The sequence below is a fragment of the Ursus arctos genome, chromosome X (genome assembly GCF_023065955.2).
Source record: "Ursus arctos isolate Adak ecotype North America chromosome X, UrsArc2.0, whole genome shotgun sequence".
Classification (NCBI taxonomy): Eukaryota; Metazoa; Chordata; class Mammalia; order Carnivora; family Ursidae; genus Ursus; species Ursus arctos.
Window position 1 is genome coordinate 30331786 of NC_079873.1, and position 25951 is coordinate 30357736.

General features: G+C 35.6%; 1 protein-coding gene across 1 annotated transcript in view; it reads left to right on the forward strand.

Annotated features, from left to right (window-relative positions):
• CFAP47 (cilia and flagella associated protein 47) overlaps window positions 1–25951 on the forward strand; it is a 478944-nt gene that overhangs the window by 215240 nt on the left and 237753 nt on the right. The window contains exons 37-39 of the mRNA XM_048213784.2: window positions 4057–4172; window positions 13240–13390; window positions 15035–15123. Coding sequence (XP_048069741.1) covers window positions 4057–4172; window positions 13240–13390; window positions 15035–15123 — 356 coding nt within the window. The remainder of the gene's footprint in view (window positions 1–4056; window positions 4173–13239; window positions 13391–15034; window positions 15124–25951) is intronic.

Sequence of the window (25951 nt, forward strand, 5' to 3'; positions counted from 1 at the left end):
CACCTGGCAGGCATAGTTGGAAGACCATGTGACTCTTGATCTTAGGGTCGTGAGTTCAAGCCCCACCTTGGGTGTAGAGATTACTAAAAACTAAATCGATAAACTTAAAAAGAAATAACCCTTAACAAATGTTGCTTCTTCTAAAGAAGCAGGTTTAGCAGAGTGAAAGGGACAATTTTTGGTTAATAGTAACCATCACCTGCAATGCAATGATGATTTCCTGATTCATTTGATGAATGGGGTCTGGGGTGGTGGAACGTGAAATTTAGGCACTTTGAAGGGCGAATTTTCTGAGGACACTTGAGACCCATTTCATGTGCAGGGGCCTGACACCATAAGTGCAAATTTGTGTTCTGAATGTACTCAGCTTTCCTTAAGGGAGCAGTTTACACATCCAGATGGATTTTATTCAGACGAGGATGAAGAAAGGGAAATAAAAATGAAAGTGTTCCTGACCAGGGCTGCCTAATTCCCACTAAAGGATATTATATGTGCAAGAGCTGCTAAATGTGTAACAGTGGATTTTTTAATTTGTATAAAAAAATCAAAAATGAAATTTGAAGTCCTGTGACAATAACAGATCTGTATAAATATGTCCATATTTATGAAGTGTTCTCTTTGATTGAGAAATATATTGTCAAGGATCATTGACCTCAATTTGTTTCTCAAGCTGTTTGTTTCATATTTACACTTGTGAAATATCTTCTAGCATACAGTTTTAAATTGCTTATGTTTATTTAAGATTGTTCCTTCTACTAGTTTCCATAAAATCTTCAGCCAGATTTCTCCTTGTTTCTTTCTGAGGACACTATGGACTGGTAGAATCTTACTTCATACAAAAGTAACTTTACCTCTTTGATCATATCATGTTTATTCCTTTTCTTCAGACTGTTTTATGTATTCCTCCTCATATTTAGTTGGGAGGGTGTAGTTTTATACATTTGATGCAGAACTTGTCCATATTTGCTCTTCAGAAGGTGTGTCTTGGTGATCTTTGATTTGTAATTGTAACTTCTGAGAAAATACATAGCCTCTGTGATTATATGAGTGATGGTTGGTAAGGATTCAATTCAAAATCAGGGAAAATGCAGGTTCTTGTCTCAACGTGTAAAGGGCTCAGTTTAGGGTAAGGAAAGCCTCTCCTGATTTTTTGTTATCATACATTGAGAGATGATTCCTTTCTAGGATTTTTTTTCTTTTTTTTCAGGAAAAAAAGATATAAAACACTTTAGAGGATTTTTTCAACAGTATTTACTGTGGTAATTCCCTAACTACAATGATTCTCAAAGCCTGGAGCTGTAATTATATTGGAGAGGTCTTTTGACTTCAAAATAAAATTTCTAAAGAGTTAGAAATGTTTTGATTAAGCCTGCAGAATCTAGGGAGGAGTCTGAATTAGATTAAAAAGTGATTTATTAGTTAGGTTTAATTCCAGTTCTCTAATTCTGTCTATGTGTTTGTATTTCTTTATGCCATTTAATTGCCATTATTTTTTAAAAGTAGTTAACACTAATGTTTAAATATAAATTTTAATCGTGATGTTAAAAATCAAATTAAAGCATATTAAAATGGAAATAATTCTTTCCACATTTACCTCTTTTCTAGAAATAATGTTTGTATTTTAAGATTATAGATGAGGGGTGCCTACCTGGCTCAGTAGGTAGAACATCCACCTCTTGATCTCTGGGTCTTGAGTTCAAGCCCCACGTTAGGCGTGGAGCCTACTAAAAAAGAAAAAAAGGAAAAAAAAGGATTACAGATAAAATTATACAGATATATTTTTCGCAAATGTACAGTATGTCCTTTGACAGTAACAAAAATTAAATATAAATGCAAAAAAATGTCAGTTATAACTAGCTTTAATTTTGAATTTCATTTAAGAAAATCACTGATTTGGAAATTGCTGAGAACGTTTGGCATAGTTTGCCCCTATGCATCAACACCATAAATGACAGTGCTTAAGTTATTGAATATCATTTTTACCAACCTTTTCATCCCTCTAGAATAAAGAAAAATCTCAAGAAATGGCTACTAGAATTGAAAAAATATTTGTACAACTATATGTCAGTAATAGAAAGAGAATCCTGGAACCAGTAAAAAATAGAGTGATCAGTGAAAAAAAATGTAGAGTGTGTGATTTTCTGCCACATTTTTAAATGCAATTGAACTTTTCTTCTCCTTTTGTGAAACAGAATTTACACAGAAGCACAGTAGTTAAAGATAGCTATTAAATAGTGAAAGATAAGCTGTTCTTGCAAAAGGGGAATTGAGGCTTCAAAGCTTTCTTTCCTTATACCTTGAACAGATTTCCTTTGTCTCCATTTACCACTTACCACCCCAACGTGAAATCCTGGGTGGAATAATCTGACCACAGGTGAGCCCAGTGCCTTTGTGTCATATGTAGGATATGACATAATGAGAATGAGTGGCCTTCTTAAGATCTCAGGGCTGGTTAGGGAAAGTTCCAAGGACTAAAAATCAGTAACGGTTCATAGGGAAGCCTCGTGATTTTCTACATTTCCTTTCAGAAAACAGAAATTAGTTCTCTGGAACTAATACTTCAAATTCATACATACATACATAAAAAATAACACACTGGGTTTGTCTTGCCCCCATTATAACTGAAAGGTATAAGTAGGTAAGTAACATGAGAACCCCAGTTCCTTGGTGTAACCAAAGATAAAAGAAACCCTTCAGCAACAATGTACTTGTCCTGGTAGTTACCAAAAATTCTCATTGAAACATAAAACTAGTTAATATAATTTTATATTTATTTTTTTAAGATTTTTTTTTTATTTTAGAGATAGGCAGAGAGAGAGGTGGGGGAGTGGCAGATGGACAGGGAGAGGCAGAGAATCTAAAGCAGACTCCATGCTGAGTGTGGAGCCTGATGCAAGGCTTGATCTCACGATCCTAAGATCACAACCTGAGCCAATACCAAGAGTCAAACGCTTAACTGACTGAGCCACCCAGGTGCCCCTAGTTAATTTAATCTTTAACAAATCTACCATATTCTGTTCAAGTCACCATAATCACTGTAAGTCACTATAATCACACATGGTGCTAATTATTAACTCTTTGGATATCTATGACTGTACTTCCTGGGCTTCGTAAGTTGCACTCACCTTGTTTTCACTCTAATTTGTCCAATCATGCATTTCCCCCATGTCCCCTTCCTCCTCTGAGTCAGTACTTCCCATGATAACCTGGAGTCTTTCCAGTGTGTTTGTTGGGTTGTTTTGTTTTTTTTTGTTTTTGAATTCCCATTATATTCTATATAAACACTTGGATATTCATAGTTTTCATGAAATATTCTAAAGATGAAGTAACTTGTCTTCACATACCCTCCCTATCTTGGCATCAGGAAGGAAGGGACAGCCAGTCCCTTGTTATACTACTGCTTCAAGTCAAGGCCACCATCATTTTCAGCCTGGTCCTCTGTTTATAAACATACGCTCCTTATAATTCTTTCTATACTGAGTAGCCTGAGTATTCTTTTTGTAAATTGGATTACATGAATTCTCTGTTTAAAATTCTCCAAAGGTTGGGGCACCTGGGTGGCACAGCGGTTAAGCGTCTGCCTTCGGCTCAGGGCGTGATCCCAGGATCCTGGGATCGAGCCCCACGTCAGGCTCCTCTGCTATGAGCCTGCTTCTTCCTCTCCCACTCCCCCTGCTTGTGTTCCCTCTCTCGCTGGCTGTCTCTCTCTGTCAAATAAATAAATAAAATCTTAAAAAAAAAAAAATTCTCCAAAGGTTTCCCTTTGCAGTAAGAATAAAATCCAAGTTGCTAACTTTGGATTTCAAATCTTTGATAATCAGGTGTTTTTACATCTGTCATTTCCTTGCTTGAAATCTTGAAAGCTCCTTTTCCTTGCCTATTCTGCTAAACTATATATATAAGTTATCTTTAAATACAAAGTCTGCTTTCCTCCAGTTAGTGGACATTAGGAACATTTTCATGATTAAAATGTATAACTTGCTTTGATGGAAATAAGTGCTAAATTATATATTTTTAAAATTCATGATCTTATGTATACTCACTTCTTTCATATAGATTCTGCTGAAAAATCCAAGCTTGAAAAACTTAGTGTATAATGCTGTAATTGTTGGAAAAGATGCCTCTGACTTCTCCCTTTCCCAAACAGGGAACATTGTGACAATATCTCCAAAGTAAGTGTTTTTTTTCTTTTAAATTTTACGTCACTGAAAATATCAATCCTAGGTATTTAATGGGTATTAGAATTACAAAAGAGTGGCCTGGATTTGTTCTTAACTGGTATACATATAATGAAAAGATCATCACTCAGAAGTAGATAAATTATGTATATGTTGCTGAGATTCCTCACCAATTTTGTTAAAACAGTTCTGACAACAAAAAACAGTTGCTTATTACGTATGCTTTTAATTTTAGTTTATTTTGCATGCATATGGGCCATAGAGATTAGACTATAAGTTGTTTGTTTATGTACTATAGTTTGGTTTCTTGTAGGAAACTCAAACCAGTGTGTGCTAAATTTATGTATCTCTCTATATATGTCTGTTATATATATATTTATATTATTTACTTATGTATATTTTATATAAGATATATATCATATACAACATTATTATATATCATTCTGTTTATATGTTATATATAGTTGTTTCTGAGCAATGTGCTCATTGTAGAAAATTTAGAAACTATTAAAGTACAAAGAACAAAGAAAGCAAAAAACTGGTAACCTTACCTCAAAGATACCCTTACTATTGCCATTTTTCTCTATCCCTTCACTGTCATTGTGTTTGTATGTGTGGATAGATGCATAGATAGAGAAATATAAGTGTGTGTGTGTGTGTGTGTGTATGCTCCCAAATTATAGTGATTTTTCTTTAAAGTTTCATTTCTATCTGATGTTGTTCTCATGATGCTTTTGTTTAATGTTTCTACTACTGTCCTACTTTCAGAAATAAAGTACAAATGAAACCCCTGGAAATAGTCTTGAGAAATTAAACATGAACATAATATATGACTCTTTCCAGATCAACAAATCCTATTAGATATGTCAGCGGATTTTATGATGGCAAATATTCTTATTACAAAATACAAGGGTGATAAGAGAACAGCCATGTTAATATCACAGGGGTTCACAGATTTAATAACCACTAATTGACTTCAGCCAGCTTCAATTTTAGTCATTGCCTTTGCATTCAATTATTTTTTCCCAGTGCTAAGTGACAGATTATAACTACTAAAGTTACTTCACCTGGTTATCTTTTTGATTTTTAACTGTACGTTAATGTGAGTTGCTTTTTACATTGTAATTATTATTACTTCTAGTATATCAAACACAGAAATAATTGGAATAAGGGCCATTTTAATTGCATTTAAAATACCAAGAAACCTAGTTGTAACAGTGCCCTTGGCTTGTGTCATTAGCCTGTGTTTGTTTTCTTCAGTTATTGTGCTAAGGAGTACATAATTTATAAATTCTGAATATTCATGCTTGGTACAACATCCAGATTGAACTGAGTGTGAGGAAAACAGTTCTCCATTCCCCTGTTTCTATATTATAAATTATAGCATAACACTCCTTGTAAAAACAACCCACTCATTTTCTAAGTTATACTTATTACTTGTCTGTTATAAAACAAAACTTTAGTAATACACGTTCATTTGAACATTGTCACAGTTCCATTTTTCTTCCCACAGGACTTTGATAATTGGTATCTGTTCTCTGCCTTTCAAATAGGTTGATACAAGTGAAAAGGATTTAGGTTTCTCTCTCTCTTTTTTTTTAATCATAAACCCAATAGCCTCTTCCAGTATTTCAAAGCTCTCGTTAAGTGGAAATATTTCCTAACAACCACACTACACCTCTGATATTGTAGCTTAAAAGCACATTTCAGTTAACAAAATTAACATTTATAGTCTTTATTATAAATGTAAAACCTGTACATTGTTGAAAATTTACTATAGAAAAGTATAAAGAAGAAACAAAATCACCTAGAACCCCATCAAATAAACAGTTAATTCATCAGTTCATTTCCTTCTAGTCTTTTTATATGCACAAGTATATGTTTATTATAGCATATGCCTAGTTAAATATTTAAAAAATAAATGTATTATATGTAAATATTAAAACACTTAATGCTTATTAAACATTTGCTACATATAAAAACTATATAACATGCACTTTGTGTGCCTTTTCATATTTAATCATCCTAACAGCTATATTAGTGTGCTCATTTTCCAAAAGAAGACATTGAACAGAGACATTAAATCATTTGCCAAATTTTCCCTGCTATTAAATGTTTAAGCTATGATTCAGAACCAGCCAATCTAAATCCATTGTTGACACTTTTATTCAGTTGTCACCTGTACATATTGTGTGTATGTATGTGTGTGTGTGTGTGTGTGTGTGTGTGTGTATCACATGCATACAAAGCCCTTGACATTCAATAAAATGTGGCTTTGACTCTTTGTAAGCAATCCTGAAGATTCATGACATGTAATTGTATCATTTTTTGTTTCTCCAGGATCTGGTTTGTGAGAATATTTCTCTTGGGTGAACCCAACAGGCTACTTTCTATTAACTTCTCAACAGTGTGCCTTTTTTTCTCTTTATTCACCATTGTGCCACTTATGGTCTATATAAATATAGACATATTTATAAATATTAGCTTCTTAAGGTTTTAATACCTGCCAAGTAAACATTAACCAACCATATATTCATGTATACCCTCTCACACATGTAATCATGAGTATATCTATTCATATTTTGACTGTATTACACATGTACCTATATTCTTGCTTTCAACCTATCCTTTTTTTTTTTTTAAAGAGTTTATTTATTTATTTGATGGAGAGAGAGAAACAGCCAGCAAGAGAGGGAACACAGGCAGGGGGAGTGGGAGAGGAAGAAGCAGGCTCCCAGCAGAGGAGCCTGATGTGGGGCTCGATCCCAGGACTCTGGGATCACGCCCTGAGCCTAAGGCAGACGCTTAACGACTGAGCCACCCAGGCGCCCCTCAACCTATCTTTTTTTAATCAAAATTTAATTATCCATGTTTAACAAGTCACATATGCAGAGGAGTTTAAAATAAAAAGCAAGTCCCTCTCCCCTCTAATCTGTCTCTAGAAATCCACTTCTTGAGCTGCCTACTTTTCACTCCTTCATTTAGGTTCTTCCAGTGGTTACCTCCAAAATCGAAATAATCTGTATTATCTTTGCCAATATTTTTGTTATATCAACTTTAGAAATAATCTGTTGATGTATAGCTATAATATTTAATGATCTGGTTTACTTACTTATTCAGATTTATGGCCCTCCCTCCAAACATCACTAGTTTTATCTTCTACATATTACTTTTCCAAGAGTAAAGATCTATTTTATAAATGTTTCTTATAGCATCAGTATGAAAAGTATCTTTTGACTCCTTTTTAAAGTGGAGAAAATCAATAAATTCTAAAGAAGTGCATACAGTCCTTGAAGTCTCTTTCCTTCAAGTATACCATTTCTAGAGCACTTTGCCTTTTCCTCCTAATTGGACTGATTGCTTTCCAGACTGACTGAAGAGATGTCAATATTGGACATTTTTTTTAAGATTTTATTTATTCACTTGAGGGTGGGGGAGATAGCATGAGCAGGGGGAGAGACGGAGGGAGAGGAGAGAAGCAGACTTTCCACTGAGCAGAGAGCCTGTGTGGGGCTCGATCCCAGGACCCTGGGATCATAACCTGAGCCATAGGCAGACGCTTAACCGACTGAGCCACCCAGGTGCCACAGTATTGGACATTTTTTATTTCTGTTTGGATAGAAACTAATATCTTTCTCTTTCTTAATCTACTTACTTATTTACTTAAACATCCTTACGAAATGTAATAAAAGATATGAGAGGTAAATTTTCCAAGATTATGCATTTTTAAGCATGTCTCTTCACTACCCTTACCCTTGATTTATATTTTGCTTGGTTTATTATAAGCCGAAAAGATTTTTCCTCATAACTCTTAAGATAATTGTTCCCCTGCCTCATAATATTCAGTATTTGTGATGAGAAAGTCTACTATAATTCTGTTTTCCAATACCTCTAGAAGTTTTTAGGATCTTCCATTGTGTTCTGATACTGTTCCAGAATGCATCAAGGAGGGTCTTTTTTTATTCACCATCTGGGTGCACAGTGAGTCCTTTAATCATGAAGTTGTTTCTCTTAAGCCCTGGAAAATTTCTCTTAAATTATTTCTTTCATAATTCTCTCCCCTCCATTTTCTCATTTCTCATTTTCCATCCTGTAGTTGTTGGCTATTGAACCTGTCATTGTATCCTTTATGTATCCAGTCTTATCACTAGTATTTTTTATATCATTGCTTTTTCCTCTTTTTATCAACAAGCCTTCTTTTCCAAGTGTTTCCTTTAGGGGAGAGAAGCAAAGACAGGGAGAGAAAATGAGTATCTCATATATATATATATATATATATATATTTGTAATAGTACCTTCATTTTTATTGTGTATGTCTTTCGTAACATCCTGTTCTTATATTGGGGTTATCTTCATAAATGTCTCTGACTTTTATGTACTCATCTCTTACCTAAATATTTTTATTTTCTTTTAGGTCAGTTGTTAATGTTTATTTTGTTTTCAGTGTTCCATGTTTAAGGATTTATTCTAATGCCTTGTGGTACTTGTTTATCCATTCATATGTAATAATATGGCAATAGAAAAGTATATTGTTGTTCTGTGTATACACACAATTCTTTACCTCAGGGTGGAAAACATTCTGCTTCTAGGGTCAATTTCCCAGCATCTTGCACTGGCCTTGAGGACAGTGAAGTTGTCTGAACTCCATCTTGCCCTCCATGCAAGTAGGCATTTCTGGAAATGGCCTTTCCGGGAGCCTACAGGCCAGCTTCGTTTCCTTTATTAACCTCTGTTCAGATGCTCATTGATAACTTCTTCTAACTAGCAGCTTTTAAAAAAAGCTCTGTCTTATCATTTTAATGAGATTTCTCTTAGGTGATAAATCTGGGCTTCAGATGCCATCGTGGTCTAGAACCCTACAGTCATGTTATTTAACAATTAAATGCTGGGCTTTGATATTGCCATGTACAGGCTCTATGATCCAGTCTCATTTTTCTTATTTAAAAAATGAGGATTGGGCACTAGGTGGTTCAGTTGGTTAAGCATCTGACTCTTGGTTCTGGCTCAGGTCATGATCTCAGGGTCGTGAGATGAAGGCCTATGTCAGTCTCCCTGCTTAGCGTGGAGTCTGCTTGTTCCTGTCCCTCCGCTCGTACTCCTCTCTTTCTCTCTCTCATAAATAAATTAAAAAAAAAAAACAAAACACAGGAGGATTGGAATATTTACACAAAGTTTTGTCAGTAATAAATGTAATTAAATAGACAAAACACTTAGTACTGTAACTGAAACATACACGAAACAATAAGTATTTGCCCTCCTCCCCCATCCCAATTCAAAGTGCTGGTGATTCATAGATGAAAACATATTAACACTACCCACAAGTGTTTGCAATCTAGCAGTGTCCTACAAGCAAATTCACAATGAGGATATAATTTGATAATGGTTTTATTGTATTGTGTGTATAGAATTAGAGGAAATTGAAAAAAAGCACTTAAGTATTCTTGGGGTAACCATGGACGTGCTTCCAGAAGAGATAATGTTTAATTCTAAATATATATGGAAAATACTTATTTCTTTTTCTGGATGCATTTTATTTTGTAGGCTTGAATACTATTATTAGATGGTTCTTTAAGCATCTTTTTAGCTAGACCAAGTAATTTCATTGTCTTTTGTTTTTACAAATAGGGTTCAGAAAATATTTTGTTTTCTTAAAAAAACGGCAGCATTATCATTATCACATATTATATAATTATCTATGTGTACCACATCCTTAGAGTCTGTCTAAATCATGATTAATAATGACTCTTTCTGCCAGCTGTGGATTTAAATTCCAAGTGATATCATTTATATAGAAGAGATTAAACAGCTACATGAACATATAAACAAACATGTTTACTTTTGCATCTAATTTGATGAGTAAATTTAGCTATAACCATAGAGTTACTGCATAAAAGTAAAAGTATATTTTTGGAAGAACATTTTGTTTCTTTTTTTCCTCATTATTCTCATTGAGACATATGGGCACTGACATTGATATGTTATAAATTATTTTCCATCTTTTCCAAAAGCCAAGTTGAAGTACCTTACAAGAGACATGTAATATCAAGATTTTTTTTTAATGAGTGGGAGGCAGTTGAAACAAAAAGAAAATAAAGAAAATTAAGATGAAGCCTATAATTATACACATTTTTAGAGATCTAAGACACTTACCCAAGTGGACCACCCATTTGATTCTGAACTTTTAACACATTCGGGAAGTAATCCCTGTCATTTACATGCCTCAATATGATTACAAAATTTCAAAATGAACATCTGTACTCAGGAGAGGCTCAAATCTTCATAGTCCTAAAACCAGCCATTGCTCTCATAAAAAGGATATTTTATTTTAAAATATGTTTTGTGGGAATTAAGTATATGTCCATAATTTCATTTATTAAGTGCATGTTATTTAGGTTGTGGTCATTCTCATACCTTTTTAAAATCAGCTTCCATGGTGATCCAGTCTGTTAGCAAGTCCTATTGATTTTACCAAATATATCTTAAATTTGACATCTTTTCTTCTTATCACCTATTCCACATTGTTTAGTGTACCGTCATCTTTAAACTACACTGCCACAATAGACTACTAAAAGGTTTCTCTGCAGTCCATCCTCTGTCGTACAACAGCAACAATTTTTTAAATGCAGATTTGCTTATATCACTCCTCTGCTTAAAATGTTCCCATAGCTTCCCATACCATTAAGATATAGGCTGAATATCTCAACATGTGGCCTTTCATAGCTGGCTCTTGGATATATCTGTATCACTAACACTCTTGCTCTCTAAGCTTCAGCACCACTGGCCTTTGGTAAGTTCTTGAAATACTTAATTCCTCCTACCACAGGCCTTGGATACTTCTTTCCTCCCCTGCTCATTCTAACTTATTCTTATCCTTCATATCCCACCTGGCATATTCCTTCCTCTGACCCTTCAGACTATACCACACTCCCTGTTCCATGTTCTCATACCACTTCCTAGCACATACATAATTCGTAATTTTCACATTTATTTTGTGATGACATAATTAATGTCTGGCATGCCCTATAGAATGTACGATCCAAGAAATCATGAATACTGTGGGTTTTTTCCTAATTTCTGTATCCCAAAATCTAAAACAGTGCCTGGAACATTATAAATTCTCTATCAATTGAATGAATGAATGAATGAATGAATTGCTTGATCTAATGATGAATTTTAGAGTATGTAGAAAAATACTAAGTCATTCACAGATATTCTAACACAGAGTTTGAACCTATATATCCTGAAAAAGATCTCAAGGTCAAATATTCTTTGTTTTCTTTTCTTCTTCTTTTTTTTTTTTTTAATTTAATTATTTGGCAGAGAGAGACACAGCGAGAGAGGGAACACAAGCAGGGGGAGTGGGAGAGGGAGAAGCAGACTTCCCTCTGAGCAGGGAGCCTGACGAGGGGCTCGATCCCAGGACCCTGGGATCATGACCCGAGCCAAAGGAAGATGCTTAACGACTGAGCCACTCAGGCGCCCCAAATATTCTTTGTTCTTAATTAAATTCGAGTCCATGAGCTTTTCATAATGACCAACAAAATATCCCTTTGCACAAATTGAGGAGACTAGTGATGGCATATGTGAGTAAAAACCATGCCCACTCCTGCTACACGTGAGTTGTAATTTTCCCTAAAAAGCAATTTCGAGAGTATTTCTATTGATTTTGAAAGTTCTTCATTCATTTTACTTTTTGCTGCTCCATAGACTTATCCATTCAAGGTAAATCCACAAGGATTTGGGGGAAGTTAAGTCAAAGTTGGACGCTGAGAGCATCTATTCCCATCTCCATTTCCAAATATGGGCATCCTCAGAGAAGGCAGTAGGTGATAGTTTGCACAGAGGACTAACTGTGGTAACTATGCTAAAAGCCAGAGCAAAAGCAAAGGTAAAATTTCTCCAAGATTTTTCACCCACAGCTGTGTCAAGTCAAGGCAAGGCTGAAAGATTGAACCAGTTAAGAAACACTGAGCCCATTTTTTTTTTTTTATTCAAGGACTTCATTACTTAATAAACAGTGAAAAGAAAAGTTATAGAAAGGGCCAGATTCCCATGTCCCTTGTGCAGGTTAATACCACAGCAAAAGGGCTTTTATTGATGAATGCATCATGCCTGGTAGGACACTCTGTTGCTGACAGCCAATTTCATGCTGCAACTAAGCAGTTTTACAGCCTGTGACTCTCCCCTGAAGAGGGCTAGGTAGTAACCCTCCTATTGCATCAGAATGTAGGAGGCAAGAGTGAGAAACTGATGATACGCTCTCTGGGGAGGTAGGGAGGCAAGTGAGAAAGGTTCTTGTAGCAGCTCTTCATGTGCCTCTATGCTCTTATGTTATGGGAGGATCACAGGTTTTCTGCCAAGACTTTATCCACTGCAGTTAAGCCTTGTGTATGTGTCCTGTGTGTTGGCATGCTAAGTTGCCAGGATGGCATGGTGTAGTCACTCCCCTACAAATGGGTAAGTGAAATCTCCTCCAGGTCCGTAAGACTCCTTACCATTTACTGTGTTTTAGACTAGAAAGTTGAAGTTTAAGAGAGATGGAACGTGGGTTTCTGTTTTCCTTCTTTTATTTATGTGTTTCTCTCAAAAATCCTGCTACTTAAATACCATTGTTTTGATTCCAGATTTAAATTTTATTTTCAACCATGGCTTTAAGTAATTTTTGAATTCTTAGTCTTTCTCATTTTTTTCTCTGCATGACCAAAAAAAACACAAACCAGTGATATGATTTGATTAAGAGTTTATCTAAACAGTAGCACAGAATGTTCTATGAATTTCACACAAAAAAACCCACATGATTTCCCTACGGCTAACTGGAAATCCATTACTTGGTAAATTATATGTACATTTGAAGGGAACTGTACATATTACAGATTGGATCAAGATGTTTTAATTGATGACAATAACTGGGTTGTAGGCTTGCCGAGATCTGCAGCGGTCTTCAATTTTATTGTAGAAGTGAGTATATTGCAGATTGTGGGTCCTGGGCACGTGATCTGCACTGAAGAGTCACATGTGACTTTTCAATAAAATATTTCCTCTTTTATCTTTTACTAAATAGAAACCAAATTAATATCACTCTGAAATTCACGAGTCGCTTCCTTCGTCCTGCTGAAGCTTCACTGCTATTAATTTCAAAACCTAAGCATGCAATAGGAGGCACTACAATGACCTTTGCTCTTAAGGGTGAAGTCCTCAATTTCAAAGCCCTTGTAAGTAAATTTTACCTATTTTGTGTGTGTCTTCTTCTCAGGCCATGGAGTGTCCCAAGCACAGCTGTTCCTCCACGTTTTATCTCCATAACCGCTCCTGTTCTTTGAGATCCTGTGTACAGACACACGTGCACATAATTACATCTGCACAATTCTTGGCTTCTGTGTCTCTGATATTCTTGCTCTGATATTCTTCCTGCGGAAATAATTCTTTGATTTTATAAGAGAATTTGCTTGTACTGAGTGTTCCTTTAAGGTCAGATTTTTAGGATTATATCTGTTGTTTTCATAATGCAGTCTTTCGCTGTAATAACATAGCAACGTACATTCCCTTCTGCTGTGGAGACGTGTGATTTAAGTAAGGTAAAGCAGCCCCTGAGCTTCTGTCTGTGTTTTTGTTTGAATTAAGGGTTTGGTTTATGCAGCAAAGAAAATGTTTCTTTTCTGTGATAAGAACATTCATCAGTTTATCTTGAGTGTCCCGTGGATCAAATCCATTCTAAAGATAATGCTAAGCCTGGCATTTACTGAGAGGTGATAATGTTCCAGACAGAATTCTGTTTATATCTCAAAGGATGGGGGAGAAAGATTTTTAAATCTCTATAAAATGGTTGTGATATTGCTATCATTGACTCTTTGTAGCTCTTATTTTGTCTAAATATTATTTTATACCATGGATGTATGGTAAAGAAGAAGTGAACTTGTTCTGCCGCCAGATTTCCACATGGATTATGAAGAATTTGGGGTGTGCAGTGGCATGAATGGGAAATAAAGAGATTGACTGCAGTGATGGCCAGTCGTGTGGGGAGAGCATTAAGTTGCACACATGGACAGACTGGTTTACAAGTACAGAGACGCAGAACAGGAAGCGGACATTTGATTATCACTGAGATGTGTGTTGTGATCTTCAGATTTCCTCTTGAATAATAAATTCTTACACTTCCCAACCCTCTCACAGGAATTCTCTGCATTAAAACATTGCTTTGCCATATGTGTCTCTAGATGTAGATGATTTTGGTTTGTCATTTCCATGGTTCTGGGGCCAAAAAGCTGACACCTGAAACTCATGCAGTCTGTTAACTTCTCCATCTGGCTACTCATGATTTTAGTAAACCAGGGAGTGGGCTGGATAATAATGGAGAAATAAAATAAGATTATAACATGATCAGTCTAAAAATGTAGAATTCCTAGAATCTTATCTTCCATGGAAGTCCTTCAGGTAATTTGAAGTTTTATTTTTATATTTGTGCTTTTATTAAGTACAAATATGTCAGTGTAGCCACCACATTATAAACACAGGCATGCCACACTCATACACAGATATTCATGCACTCACAGAGCTGTGTGTGTGCATTAATTTTCAAATGTGAAATCATGCTGTCATTAACAAAACCAATTTTAAGGAAATCAATTTAAGAGACCCTGTTGTAACAAATAATTCAGTGATGTGGTAAAATCTATTTCTGTCCTTCTCACCCAGATTTTAGCAGTACAAATTTGTGGGACAAGGGGAATTACATAAATTAGTATTGCTGTAATATTTCAGTGTACTATTTTTTAGGTACTTTAAGTTTATATATTACAATTCAGGTTATTCTTTTTTGTTACTGTCATATAGAATTATTATTATTTTTTTTACTTTAGAAAATTATACATTGCAAATCTCCGTGTTATAAATGGAAAGAAATTAATGTGAATGTTAAAAATCCCTTCCATAGTGCCGGGGACTTCAGGTACGTTAATATAACATTTTCATATATTTTCCTTGCATTTAGTCATATCCAATCTTAAGGTGAATAATTTTTTCAACGTGAATCATTTTGAGGAGAAATTTTATGTGTTTACAGTGAATTTATGAACATCATCAGATAAAACAAATAATTAGGATAAATCAATTTTTCTTAAAATGCTATTTGATCTATTTAAAGCTAAGATTGATCATATCAAATTTATGAATTTTGTCTATGAGCTTTCTGTTTGTTGAGATATACTAATCTTTTAATTTTTAAAAATGTATAATTAATAGACTTTTTTTACTTCTCTTGTTATTCCATGTGTTAATTTCTGAAAGTGAAATATTGATTCAAGCAGAACATGCATTTGTGAATCTTGGGGCTTAACAACAACAATAGTAACAAAACAGATCTGAGATGAAAATAAAATGCTTAAGTGTTATTTAAGGTCACAATAGACAAGTATCTTTATCAACTTACATATTGAGGGAGAAAATGCTCAGTGACACCCATGTACTGCTTCCGTTATGCACTGTTAGAAATCAGATCCTCACAACAATATTTGTGTTGAGACTAGAAGCTATATGTATGCTGATTATTTTAATATTTGATAGTATCCAGTTTTTAAAATCACTGTGTTCCTAGGCTTTTGGTTGTTTCTTATTAATAATCATTTATTATTGACAAAACAAATTTTTTTGTTAAAATAGTTGTTGGTGAATTTATGGTTCCTACGTTCATGTGAGGGAGAGTCTTATTTACTCTAATTTTATTAAAGTGTTATGTCAGAATGCAAGGAACAACAAAAAAAGTCAGAATATGTAACATTAATCCAGTATTAAACTATGCCCTTAAATGAACCAGATGACGGACTCCAGTTCTTCAGAGGAAACCAAGATCAAACATAATTAGTCTTACGTTCTGGTGGTAGAGCTAAAAGGAAATCTCAAAGTTCCACGAATTGGTAGACTATTTTTTTTTAAAGATTTTATTTATTTATTTGACAGAGAGAGAGAGAGAGACAGCCAGTGAGAGAGGGAACACAAGCAGGGGGAGTGGGAGAGGAAGAAGCAGGCTCCCAGCAGAGCAGGGACCCCGATGCAGGGCTTGATCCCGGGACTCCAGGATCACGCCCTGAGCCAAAGGCAGACGCTTAATGACTGAGCCACCCAGGCGTCCCTGGTAGACTATTATAATTCAAGAAATCATACTATTTTATTGTTACTTTATGGTTTACCAATCTGAGGTGGTGCATGATTTGATTGGTAGAGGACAAGACTCCTTCTTCCTTTGTATGAATGTGGTCCTCACACTTAGGCAATAGGCATATAAGCTCATAATTTTAAAACCAATTACAAAATTTGTAAAATCAATATTTTACAACAGGTATGTATTTTAAAATTTATAAATAATAGAAAAGAAAGAAAATTTAATTGCCAATTCTTCTGGAGATTTTTTATGTTATAAATATCATAACAATAAGTGAACTGGCTTTTAATGTTACACTTAAAAAATGAGAATTTAATTATTAACAATCTTTAAAATAAAACAGAATTGTCCATATATGTTCCCCAGAATTATATGCAGTGCAGTGACCAGATTTGATCACTTTTTAATCAAAATTTAACACTACTTTTAAAAATAATGGCAACCCAACCTAGATTTAACAGAGACAGGATTCGCCCACATGCCTCTGTCTACCAGATTAGTGGTTCTCAAATTCCTCTTTCGCAGAATGCCACTATTTCTTGCTATACAATGCTTTTTTATGTAAGATTTGATTTCTTAGTATTTTGTGGAAGATTTTACATTTATAATCGTAGGATTTAATGATGTAATTCCCTTTTTTAGTGATGACTTTATCTGTTTTGCGTGTGTGTGTGTGTGTGTGTGTGTGTGTGTGTCATTAATACTAGCCTCTGAGAATGATTTGGGAACTGATCCCTTTTATTCTATTATTTTGGAAGAGTTTGTGAAGGATTGGTATTAATTCTTTTAATCTTCAGTAGAATTCACAACTAAAGCCATCAGGGTCTTATCTTTGCTTTACGGGAAGTTTATTTCATTACTGGTTCTCTCTTTATTTGTTAATAGGCCTATTCAGGTATTCTGTTTCTTCTTAAATCAGTTTTATAGTTTATGCCATTCTACGAATTTGTACGTTTCCTCCAAATTATCTAATTTGTTGGCACAGAAGTTTTCATAATACTCTCTTATAATCCTTTTTTTTTTTTCTCCTGGAAAGTCCCTTATTTTAATAATTTGATCTTCTTTCCTTTATTCTTGGTCAGTCTAGGTAAACATTTGTCAATGTTATTGATCTTTTCAACCAACATTTTTTCTGGTTTTCTTGATAATTTCTATTATTTATTGAGGTAGCATTGACATCTAAAAAAACTGCAAATGTTTAATGTATACAATTTGATGAGTTTGGACATATGCATGCAACCATAATACTATCACCACAATTAAGGTAACAGACATATCTGTCACTTCCAAAAGTTTCCTTGTGTTACTTTTTTTTTTTTTTTTCATGGTAAGAATGCTTAACGTGAGACTTAACCTCTTAACAGATGTTTAAGCACACAGTACTGTGTTGTTAACTCTGTTGTATATCACAACTCTAGGACTTACTCATCTTGCATAACTGAAACTTTATATAACAACTCTCCATCTCATCCCAGTACTAATTCCTAGCAACCACCATTCTATTCTCTGCCTTTTGAGTTTGACTGTTTTAAATACTTCATATAAATAGATTCATACAGTATTTGTCCTTCTGAGACTGGCTTATTTCACTTAGCATAATGTCCTCAAGGTTTGAACATGTTGTCACATATTGCAGGATTTCCTTCTTTCTTAAAGCTGACTACACTGTAATATATACACACACCGCATTTTCTTTACTCATTCGTCTGTCAGTGGACTTTTGGGTTCTTTGGATTGTTTCCGTACCTTGGCTATTGTGAACAATGCTGCAATGAGCATGAGAGTAAAGATACCTTTTTGAGATCCGGATTTCAATTTCGTTGGATAAATACCCAGAAGAGGAAGTGCTGGACCACATGGTATTTCTACTCTTAATTTTTTGAGGAACCTCCCTACTGTTTTCCATAGTGGCTGCACCCTTTTACGTTCCCACTTACAGCATGCCAGTGTTCTGTTTCTCTAGATACTCACCAACATTGTTATCTCTTGTGTGTTTGTTTTGGGTTTTTTTTTTTTTTTTTAATTATAGCCATTCTGACAGTTACGATGTGATTTCTCACTGTGGTTTTGAAATGTGTTTCCCTGATGAGTATGGGTGTTCAACATGTTTTCATATATGGGTTTGCCATCTCTATGTCTTTTTCGGGTAAATGTCTATTCATATCCTCTGCCCATTTTTTAATTGGATTGTTTGGTTTTTTGTTTGTTTTTTGCCTTTGAGTTGTATGAGTTCTTTATAGATTTTGTATATTAATCCTTCATCAGATATGTGATTTACAAATATTTTCACCCATTAGGTAGGTTGCCTTTTCATTTTCACATTACTCTTGCATAGCTCTATTCCATTTCCCCCCTTCTTGTGGTATTTTTGTCAGACATATCGTATCAATGGTGTTACAGTAATCGGTAATGTTACTAACATTTTTGGGTGTTTCTTTTTTTTCATTCTGTGTAATTTTTATGATCTTAAGAAAGCTGAGAGAAGAAAGGACTAGGGCTCACATAACAAAATACCACAGACCAGGTGGCTTAAACAACAGAAATTTATTTTCTCACAGTTCTTGAGGCTAGAAGTGCAAGATCGAGGTATTGGCAGATTGGGTTTCTTCTGAGGTCTCTCTCCTTGGCTTACAGATGGCCCCCTTCTTGCTGTGCCTTCACATGATCTCTTCTCTATATATGCACATCCCTGGAGTCTCTGTGTGTCCACATTTCCTCTTGTAAAAACACCAGTCAATGAATTAGGGCCCACTCTAATGGCCGCATTTTAACCTAGTCACCTTTTTAAAGGCCCTGTTTCCAAAGGCAGTCACATTGTGAGAGTACTAGGAGTTAGGGCTTTAACATATGAAATTTAGGAAGGACACAATTCAGCCCGTAACAGAAAGTACGCGTTTATAATTCTCATTAGATTAGCCTTCTTATTTATCATTTCTGGTTTATTTGTTTCTGTGGATTCACATTATCTTCTGGAATAACTTCATGGCTCAATCCAGCTTTGCTCTCACCCACTTCAGTTTTTAAATAGTTTTTCTTTTATTTTCCCTCTGTCTCCTCCTTCCAGTAATTGTATTACACATGTGTTGGTGCGTTTAATGGTGCACCATATATGTATAAGATTTTGTTTATTTTTCTTTATTCTATTTTCTGTCTGTTCTTCAGATTGTATTATCTCTATCAGTCTTCAATTTGTTAATTCTTTTTTTTCTGCCAGTTCAAATCTACTGTTGAGCCCCCCAGTGATGATTATTTTAATATTTTTTTTTACTTTCCAGCTCCAGAATTTTTATTTTGTTCTTTTTTTAATTTCAGTCTCTTTTTTGATGTTCTCTATTTGATGTTACATTGTCATCCTACCTTCCTTTACTTCTTTAGTCATACTTTCCTTAGTTTTTGAAGACATTGATAACAGCAGTTTGGAATTAGTATTCTGTTAAATCCGATATCTGGTCACTTTAACATGCAGTTTCTGTTGCCCACGTCTTTTCAGGTTTCATCATGTTTAAGGTTGAAATCTAGACATTTTTAAAATATATGATGTAGCAGCTGAATACTGGTCCCATCTGCCACAAAATCCTTAATGGTATTGGATAATTTTTTAACTGACTAGCTAGCTTATTTTAGTGATATCTACCTCCTTCCCACAAAAGACTCCACGCACAAAGTGTGGAGCCTCTGATGTTACTTCTCGGGGGCCATAGCCTTGTGCATGCCCCCAGTCAATCTGAGATGACAGTGGCTTTGGTAGGACTCCTTTTGACAATCTCTTTCCACATCCACACCGAGATATTACATTCTGCTGATTCCAATTCTACAGGGCATAAATTGCTTCTCAGACCAATTCAGTCAAATGTAGGCTCCTTTGAATAATAGTTCCTTAGGTCAGCGTTTAAGATTTATTCTGTCCCCACAAGAGATTCTCCAAGCTGTCCCTTTAACCCGTTTTTACTGTCAAACTAGCAGACCTAGTTTGGTATTATCTGTATCTCCACTGAAATCTACCAGTCTACTCCCAGTTGCCTTTCACCACAACCTGCATGATTTTTCATTGATCCCTTGGCTTGATCTTCTTTATACTTTATTAAAAATGAGCTCAGTTCCTTTGGGAAGAGATTAAGAGCTGTTTTAAGCCCAGCTAGCTTCTCCCTCCAGGCAAAATCTCAGAACCATGGCTATGTAACTGGGGGTGGGGACAGTGTTGCACTTTTCTCTGTGTACCACCCGCACATTAGGAGCTAAGTGTGAGGTGAGGTAGGGGACCATCGCGTTGGGTCTTCTTGGCTTGCTTCTGCCAGCACTGAGCAAACATTTTAAAGCTAAGGCAAAGACAGTTTCACACCCATGTAGAGCGTCTGTCCTGTGGGTCGTTGCTGGACAGAAGAGAGGTTCCCCCTACTCCTCTCAGCTGCACTTGCCCAAAACTTAGCTTCAGCAGAATGTACTGGGGGCAGGGTGAGAAATGTTGATGTCCTACCCCTCCCAGAAAAGTAGGTCTCCAACTAGGAGCTGGGTTAAGTTGAGAGCCTTGTATTCTTAGCTGTGAGAATGAGGAGTAGAGTTTCTGTCTTATTCAGTGGGGAGGAAGAGGGAGTGACGGGTCTTGGTTCAGAAGCCACAGATTACAGCCTTTCTTACTGAATGTAGTAAATATTACTGAATAGATTTTTCTTCATTTGCTCTATGCCCATAGGATAATTTCCAGAGAATTAAAATAGTTGATTCTTACAATTTTTACTCATTTTCCTAGGGGAGTGACTCTTTGGAGCTCTCATGTTGTCATGTTGGAACAATGTTTGCATTAAGTTCTATTTTGCCCATTATTACCATAGACACTCCAGGTCTCTGTTACCGTTTGCATAGAATGTCTATCTTGACCTTTTGATCCCAATCTGTTTGTGTCTTTGAACCAATGTTTATATTTTTTCTAATCTGTTTGTATTCACCTCTGCCTTTGGATTGGAGTGCTTAATCCATTTAAATTTTATGTCATCTTTGATACAGTAGGATTTATATCTGCCATTTGGGTACCTGTTTTCTATGCCTTATGTCTTCGTTCCTCTATTTCTCCATTACTTCTTGGTTTTGTATTATATATTTATTTTTGGTGTAAATTTTTTATTCCTTTTTCTATCTTCTACCTTGTTTTACTTATTTTCTCAGTTATCGTGAAGACTATAACTAGCATCCTAACTCAATGTAGTTCAAATTAATGCCAACTTATAATTCAGAAACGTTGCTGTAGTATATCACCTTTTCGTAGCCCCTTATTAGTGCTACTCCTGTTATACACATTACAGCTTTACACATTAAAGCCTCTAAAAGAGTTGTATATTTATTGTCTCACACTCTTTTCATTAAAATCATAAAGCAGAGTTTAAAAGTTTGCACAGAATATATGTATATATGTAGTTACCTGTGCTGGTACTTTTTATTTCATGTGGTTTTGAGTTAATTTCTAGTGTCCTTTTATTTCAGCCTGAAGCACTCCCATTAGTATTTCCTGTAGGGCAGGACTGCTAGCAATGAATCTTTTTCAGTTTTTGTTTATTTGTTAATTTCTCCTTCATTTGGAAGGACAGTTTTGCTGTATACGGTATTCTTTATTGACAGCCTTCTTTCAGCACACTGACTACATCGTCCCATTGCCTTCTCTCAGCTGGGGTTTCAGATGGTAATTCAACTGTTTAATTTTACTACGGGACAACATAGGTGTTGAGTCAATTTTGTCTTGCTGCTTTCCGTGCCTTGGCTTACTAACAGTTTGACTCTTATTTTCTAGTTTTGGATTGCCTTGGGTTTATTCTGAATAAAATTTTTTAGACTTATTTTTATTTTTTTATTCTTTTTTATTATAATACTAAATAATATAAATAATATTATATTATGTTAGTCACCATACACTACATCCCTGGTTTTTGATGTAAAGTTCAGTGATTCATTAGTTGAGAATAACACCCAGCGCACCATGCAATACGTGCCCTCCTTACTACCCATCACCAGTCTATCCCATTCCCCCAAGCCCCTCCCCTCTGAAGTCCTCAGTTTGTTTTTCATAGTCCATAGTCTCTCATGCTTCGTTCCCCCTTCTGATTACCCCCCCCTTTCTTTATCCCTTTCTTCCCCTACTGATCCTCCTAGTTCTGATGTTCCATAGATGAGAGAAACCATATGATAATTGTCTTTCTCTGCTTGACTTATTTCACTTAGCATTATCTCCTCCAGTGCCATCCATGTTGCAGCAAATGTTGAGAAATCGTTCTTTTTGATAGCTGAGTAATATTCCATCATATATATGGACCACATCCTCTTAATCCAGTCATCTGTTGAAGGGCATCTCGGCTCCTTCCACGATTTAGCTATTGTGGACAATGCTGCTATGAACATTGGGGTGCATAGGGCCCTTCTCTTCACTACGTCTGTATCTTTGGGGTAAATACCCAGTAGTGCAATGGCTGGATCATAGGGTAGCTCAATTTTTTCACTTTTTAAGGGACCTCCACACTGTTTTCCAGAGTGGCTGTACCAACTTGCATTCCCACCAACAGTGTAAGAGGGATCCCCTTTCTCCACATCCTCTCCAACAATTGTTGTTTCGTGCCTTGTCAATTTTTGCCATTCTAACTGGCGTAAGGTGGTATCTTAGTGTGATTTTGATTTGAATTTCCCTGGTGGCTAATGATTTTGAACATTTTTTCATGTGTCTGTTAGCCATTTGTATGTCTTCATTGGAAAGTGTCTGTTCATATCTTCTGCCCATGTTATGATTTGTTTATTTGTTTCTCGTGTATTGAGTATGGGAAGTTCTTTGTAGATCTTGGATACCAGTCTTTTATCTGTAGCATCATTTGCAAATATATTCTCCCATTCCATAGGCTGCCTTTTAGTTTTTTTGACTGTTTCCTTGGCTGTGCAGAAGATTTTTATCTTGATGAAGTCCCACAAGTTCATTTTCTCTTTTGTTTCTCTTGCCTTTGGAGATGTATCATGAAAAAGGTTGCTGTGGCCGATGTCATAGAGGTTGCTGCCTATGCTCTCCTCTAGGATTTTGATGGATTCCTGTCTCACATCAAGGTCTTTCATCCATTTAGAGTTTATCTTTGTGTATGGTGTGAGAGAGTGGTCAGGTTTCATTCTTTTGCATGTAGCTGTCCAATTTTCCCAGGACCATTTATTGAAGAGACTGTCTTTTTTCCACCGGATGTTTTTTCCTGCTTTATCAAATATTAGTTGCCCAAAGAGCCAAGGGTCCATTTCTGGGTTCTCTATTCTGTTCCATTGGTCTATGTGTCTGTTTTTGCACCAGTACCATGCTGTCTTTTTGATCACAGCTTTGTAGTACAGCTTGAAATCCGGCATTGTGATGCCCCCAGCTCTGTTTTTCCTTTTCAACAATTCCTTGGTAATTCGGGGCCTTTTCTGGTTCTACACAAATTTAAGGGCTGTTTGTTCCAGCTCTTTGAAAAATGCCATTGGTATTTTGATCGGGATGGCATTGAAAGTGTAGATTGCTCTGGGTAGCATGGACATTTTAACTATGTTAATTCTTCTGATCCATGAGCATGGAATATTTTTCCATCTTTTTGTGTCTTCTTCAATGTCTTTCAAGAGTGATTTGTAGTTTCTAGAGCATAGATCCTTTACGTCTCTGGTTAAGTTAATTCCAAGATAATGTATGATTTTTGGTGCTATTGTAAATGGGATGGATTCCCTAATTTCTCTTTCTTCAGTCTCATTGTTCGTGTATAGAAATGCAGCTGATTTCTGAGCATTGATTTTGTATCCCGCCACATTACGAATTGCTCTATAACTTCTAGTAGTTTGGGGGTTGATTCTTTTGGGTTTTCCATATAGAGTATCATGTCATCTGCGAAGAGAGACAGTTTGACTTCTTCTTTGCCGGTTTGGATACCTTTTATCCCTTTTTGTTGTCTGATTGCTGTTGCAAGGACTTCTAGTACTATGTTGAATAATAGTGGCGAGAGTGGGCATCCTTGTCATGTTCCTGATCTTAAGGGAAAGGCTTCCAGCTTTTCCCCGTTGAGAATGATATTCGCTGTAGGCTTTTCATAGATGGTTTTTATGAGATTAAGGAATGTACCCTTTATCCCTACACTCTGAAGAGTTTTAATCAGGAAAGGATGCTGTATTTTGTCAGATGCTTTTTCTGCATCTGTTGAAAGGATCATATGATTCTTGACTTTTTTCTTGTTGATATAATCTATCACACTGATAGATTTGCGAATGTTGAACCACCCTTGCATCCCAGGGATGAATCCCACTTGGTCATGATGGATAATCCTTTTAATGTACTGTTGGATTCTGTTAGCAAGGATCTTGTTGAGAATTTTGGCGTCCATATTCATCAGGGAATTCGGTCTGTAATTCTCCTTTTTAATGGGGTCTTTGCCTGGTTTGGGGATCAAGGTAATATTGACCTCATAGAATGAGTTTAGTAGCTTTCCTTCTGTTTCTATTTTTTGAAATAGCTTTAGGAGGATAGGCATTATTTCTTCTTTGAATGTTTGGTAGAATTCTCCGGGAAATCCATAAGGCCCTGGAGTTTTGTTATTTGGAAGGTTGTTTATCACTGACTCAATCTCTTCATAATTAATTAGTATGTTTAAAAAATCAATTTCTTCCTGTTTTCAGTCTTGTTAGTTTATAGGTTTCCAGGAAGGCCTCCATCTCTTCCAGATTGCTTAATTTATTGGCATAAAGCTGTTGATAAAAGTTTCTAATAATGCTTCCAATTTCATTGGTGTTGGTCGTGACCTCTCCCTTTTCATTCATAATTTTATTAATTTGGGTCCTTTCTCTATTCTTTTGGATAAGTCTTGCCAGTGGTTTGTCAATTTTATTTATTCTTTCAAAGAACCAGCTTCTAGTTCTGTTGATCTGCTCTACAGTGCTCCTGGTTTCTAATTCATTGATCTCGGCTCCTCCCACAATTTAGGTATTGTGGACAATGCTGCTATGAACATTGGGGTGCATATGGCCCTTCTCTTCATTGATCTCTGCTCTAATCTTGATCAACTGCTTTCTTGTGCATGGATTAGGCCTGTTCCTCTGTTGCTGTTCCAGCTTCTTGAGGTGAGAATATAAAAACTGCATTTTAGATTTTTCTATTCTTTTGAGTGAGGCTTGGATGGCTATGTATTTTCCCCTTAGGACTGCCTTTGCAGTGTCCCATAGGTTTTGGACCATTGTGTTTTCATTCTCGTTGGTCTCCATAAATTGTTTAAATTGATTTTTGATTTCCTGGTTTATCAAATCATTCTTGAGCAGGATGGTTCTTAGTCTCCAGATGTTTGAGTTTCTTCCAAATTTTTCCTTGTGGTCGAGTTCCAATTTCAAAGCATTGTGGTCTGAGAATATGCAGGAAATAATTTTTTAGACCTCTTGGATGTGTAAATTAAAATTTCTCTTCAGACTTGGGAATTTTTCATAATTTATTTCTTCGCTTTTTCTTTCTCTATCTTTTCAGAATTCTGATTAGGCTTATGTTTGTATGCTTAGTGGTGTCTCACAGTTTTCTGAGACTGTGTTAATTTTTTGTCATTATTTTTTCTTTCTGTTTTTTTAGAGATAATCATTCTGTGTGGCCCATTTTCAGGGACAC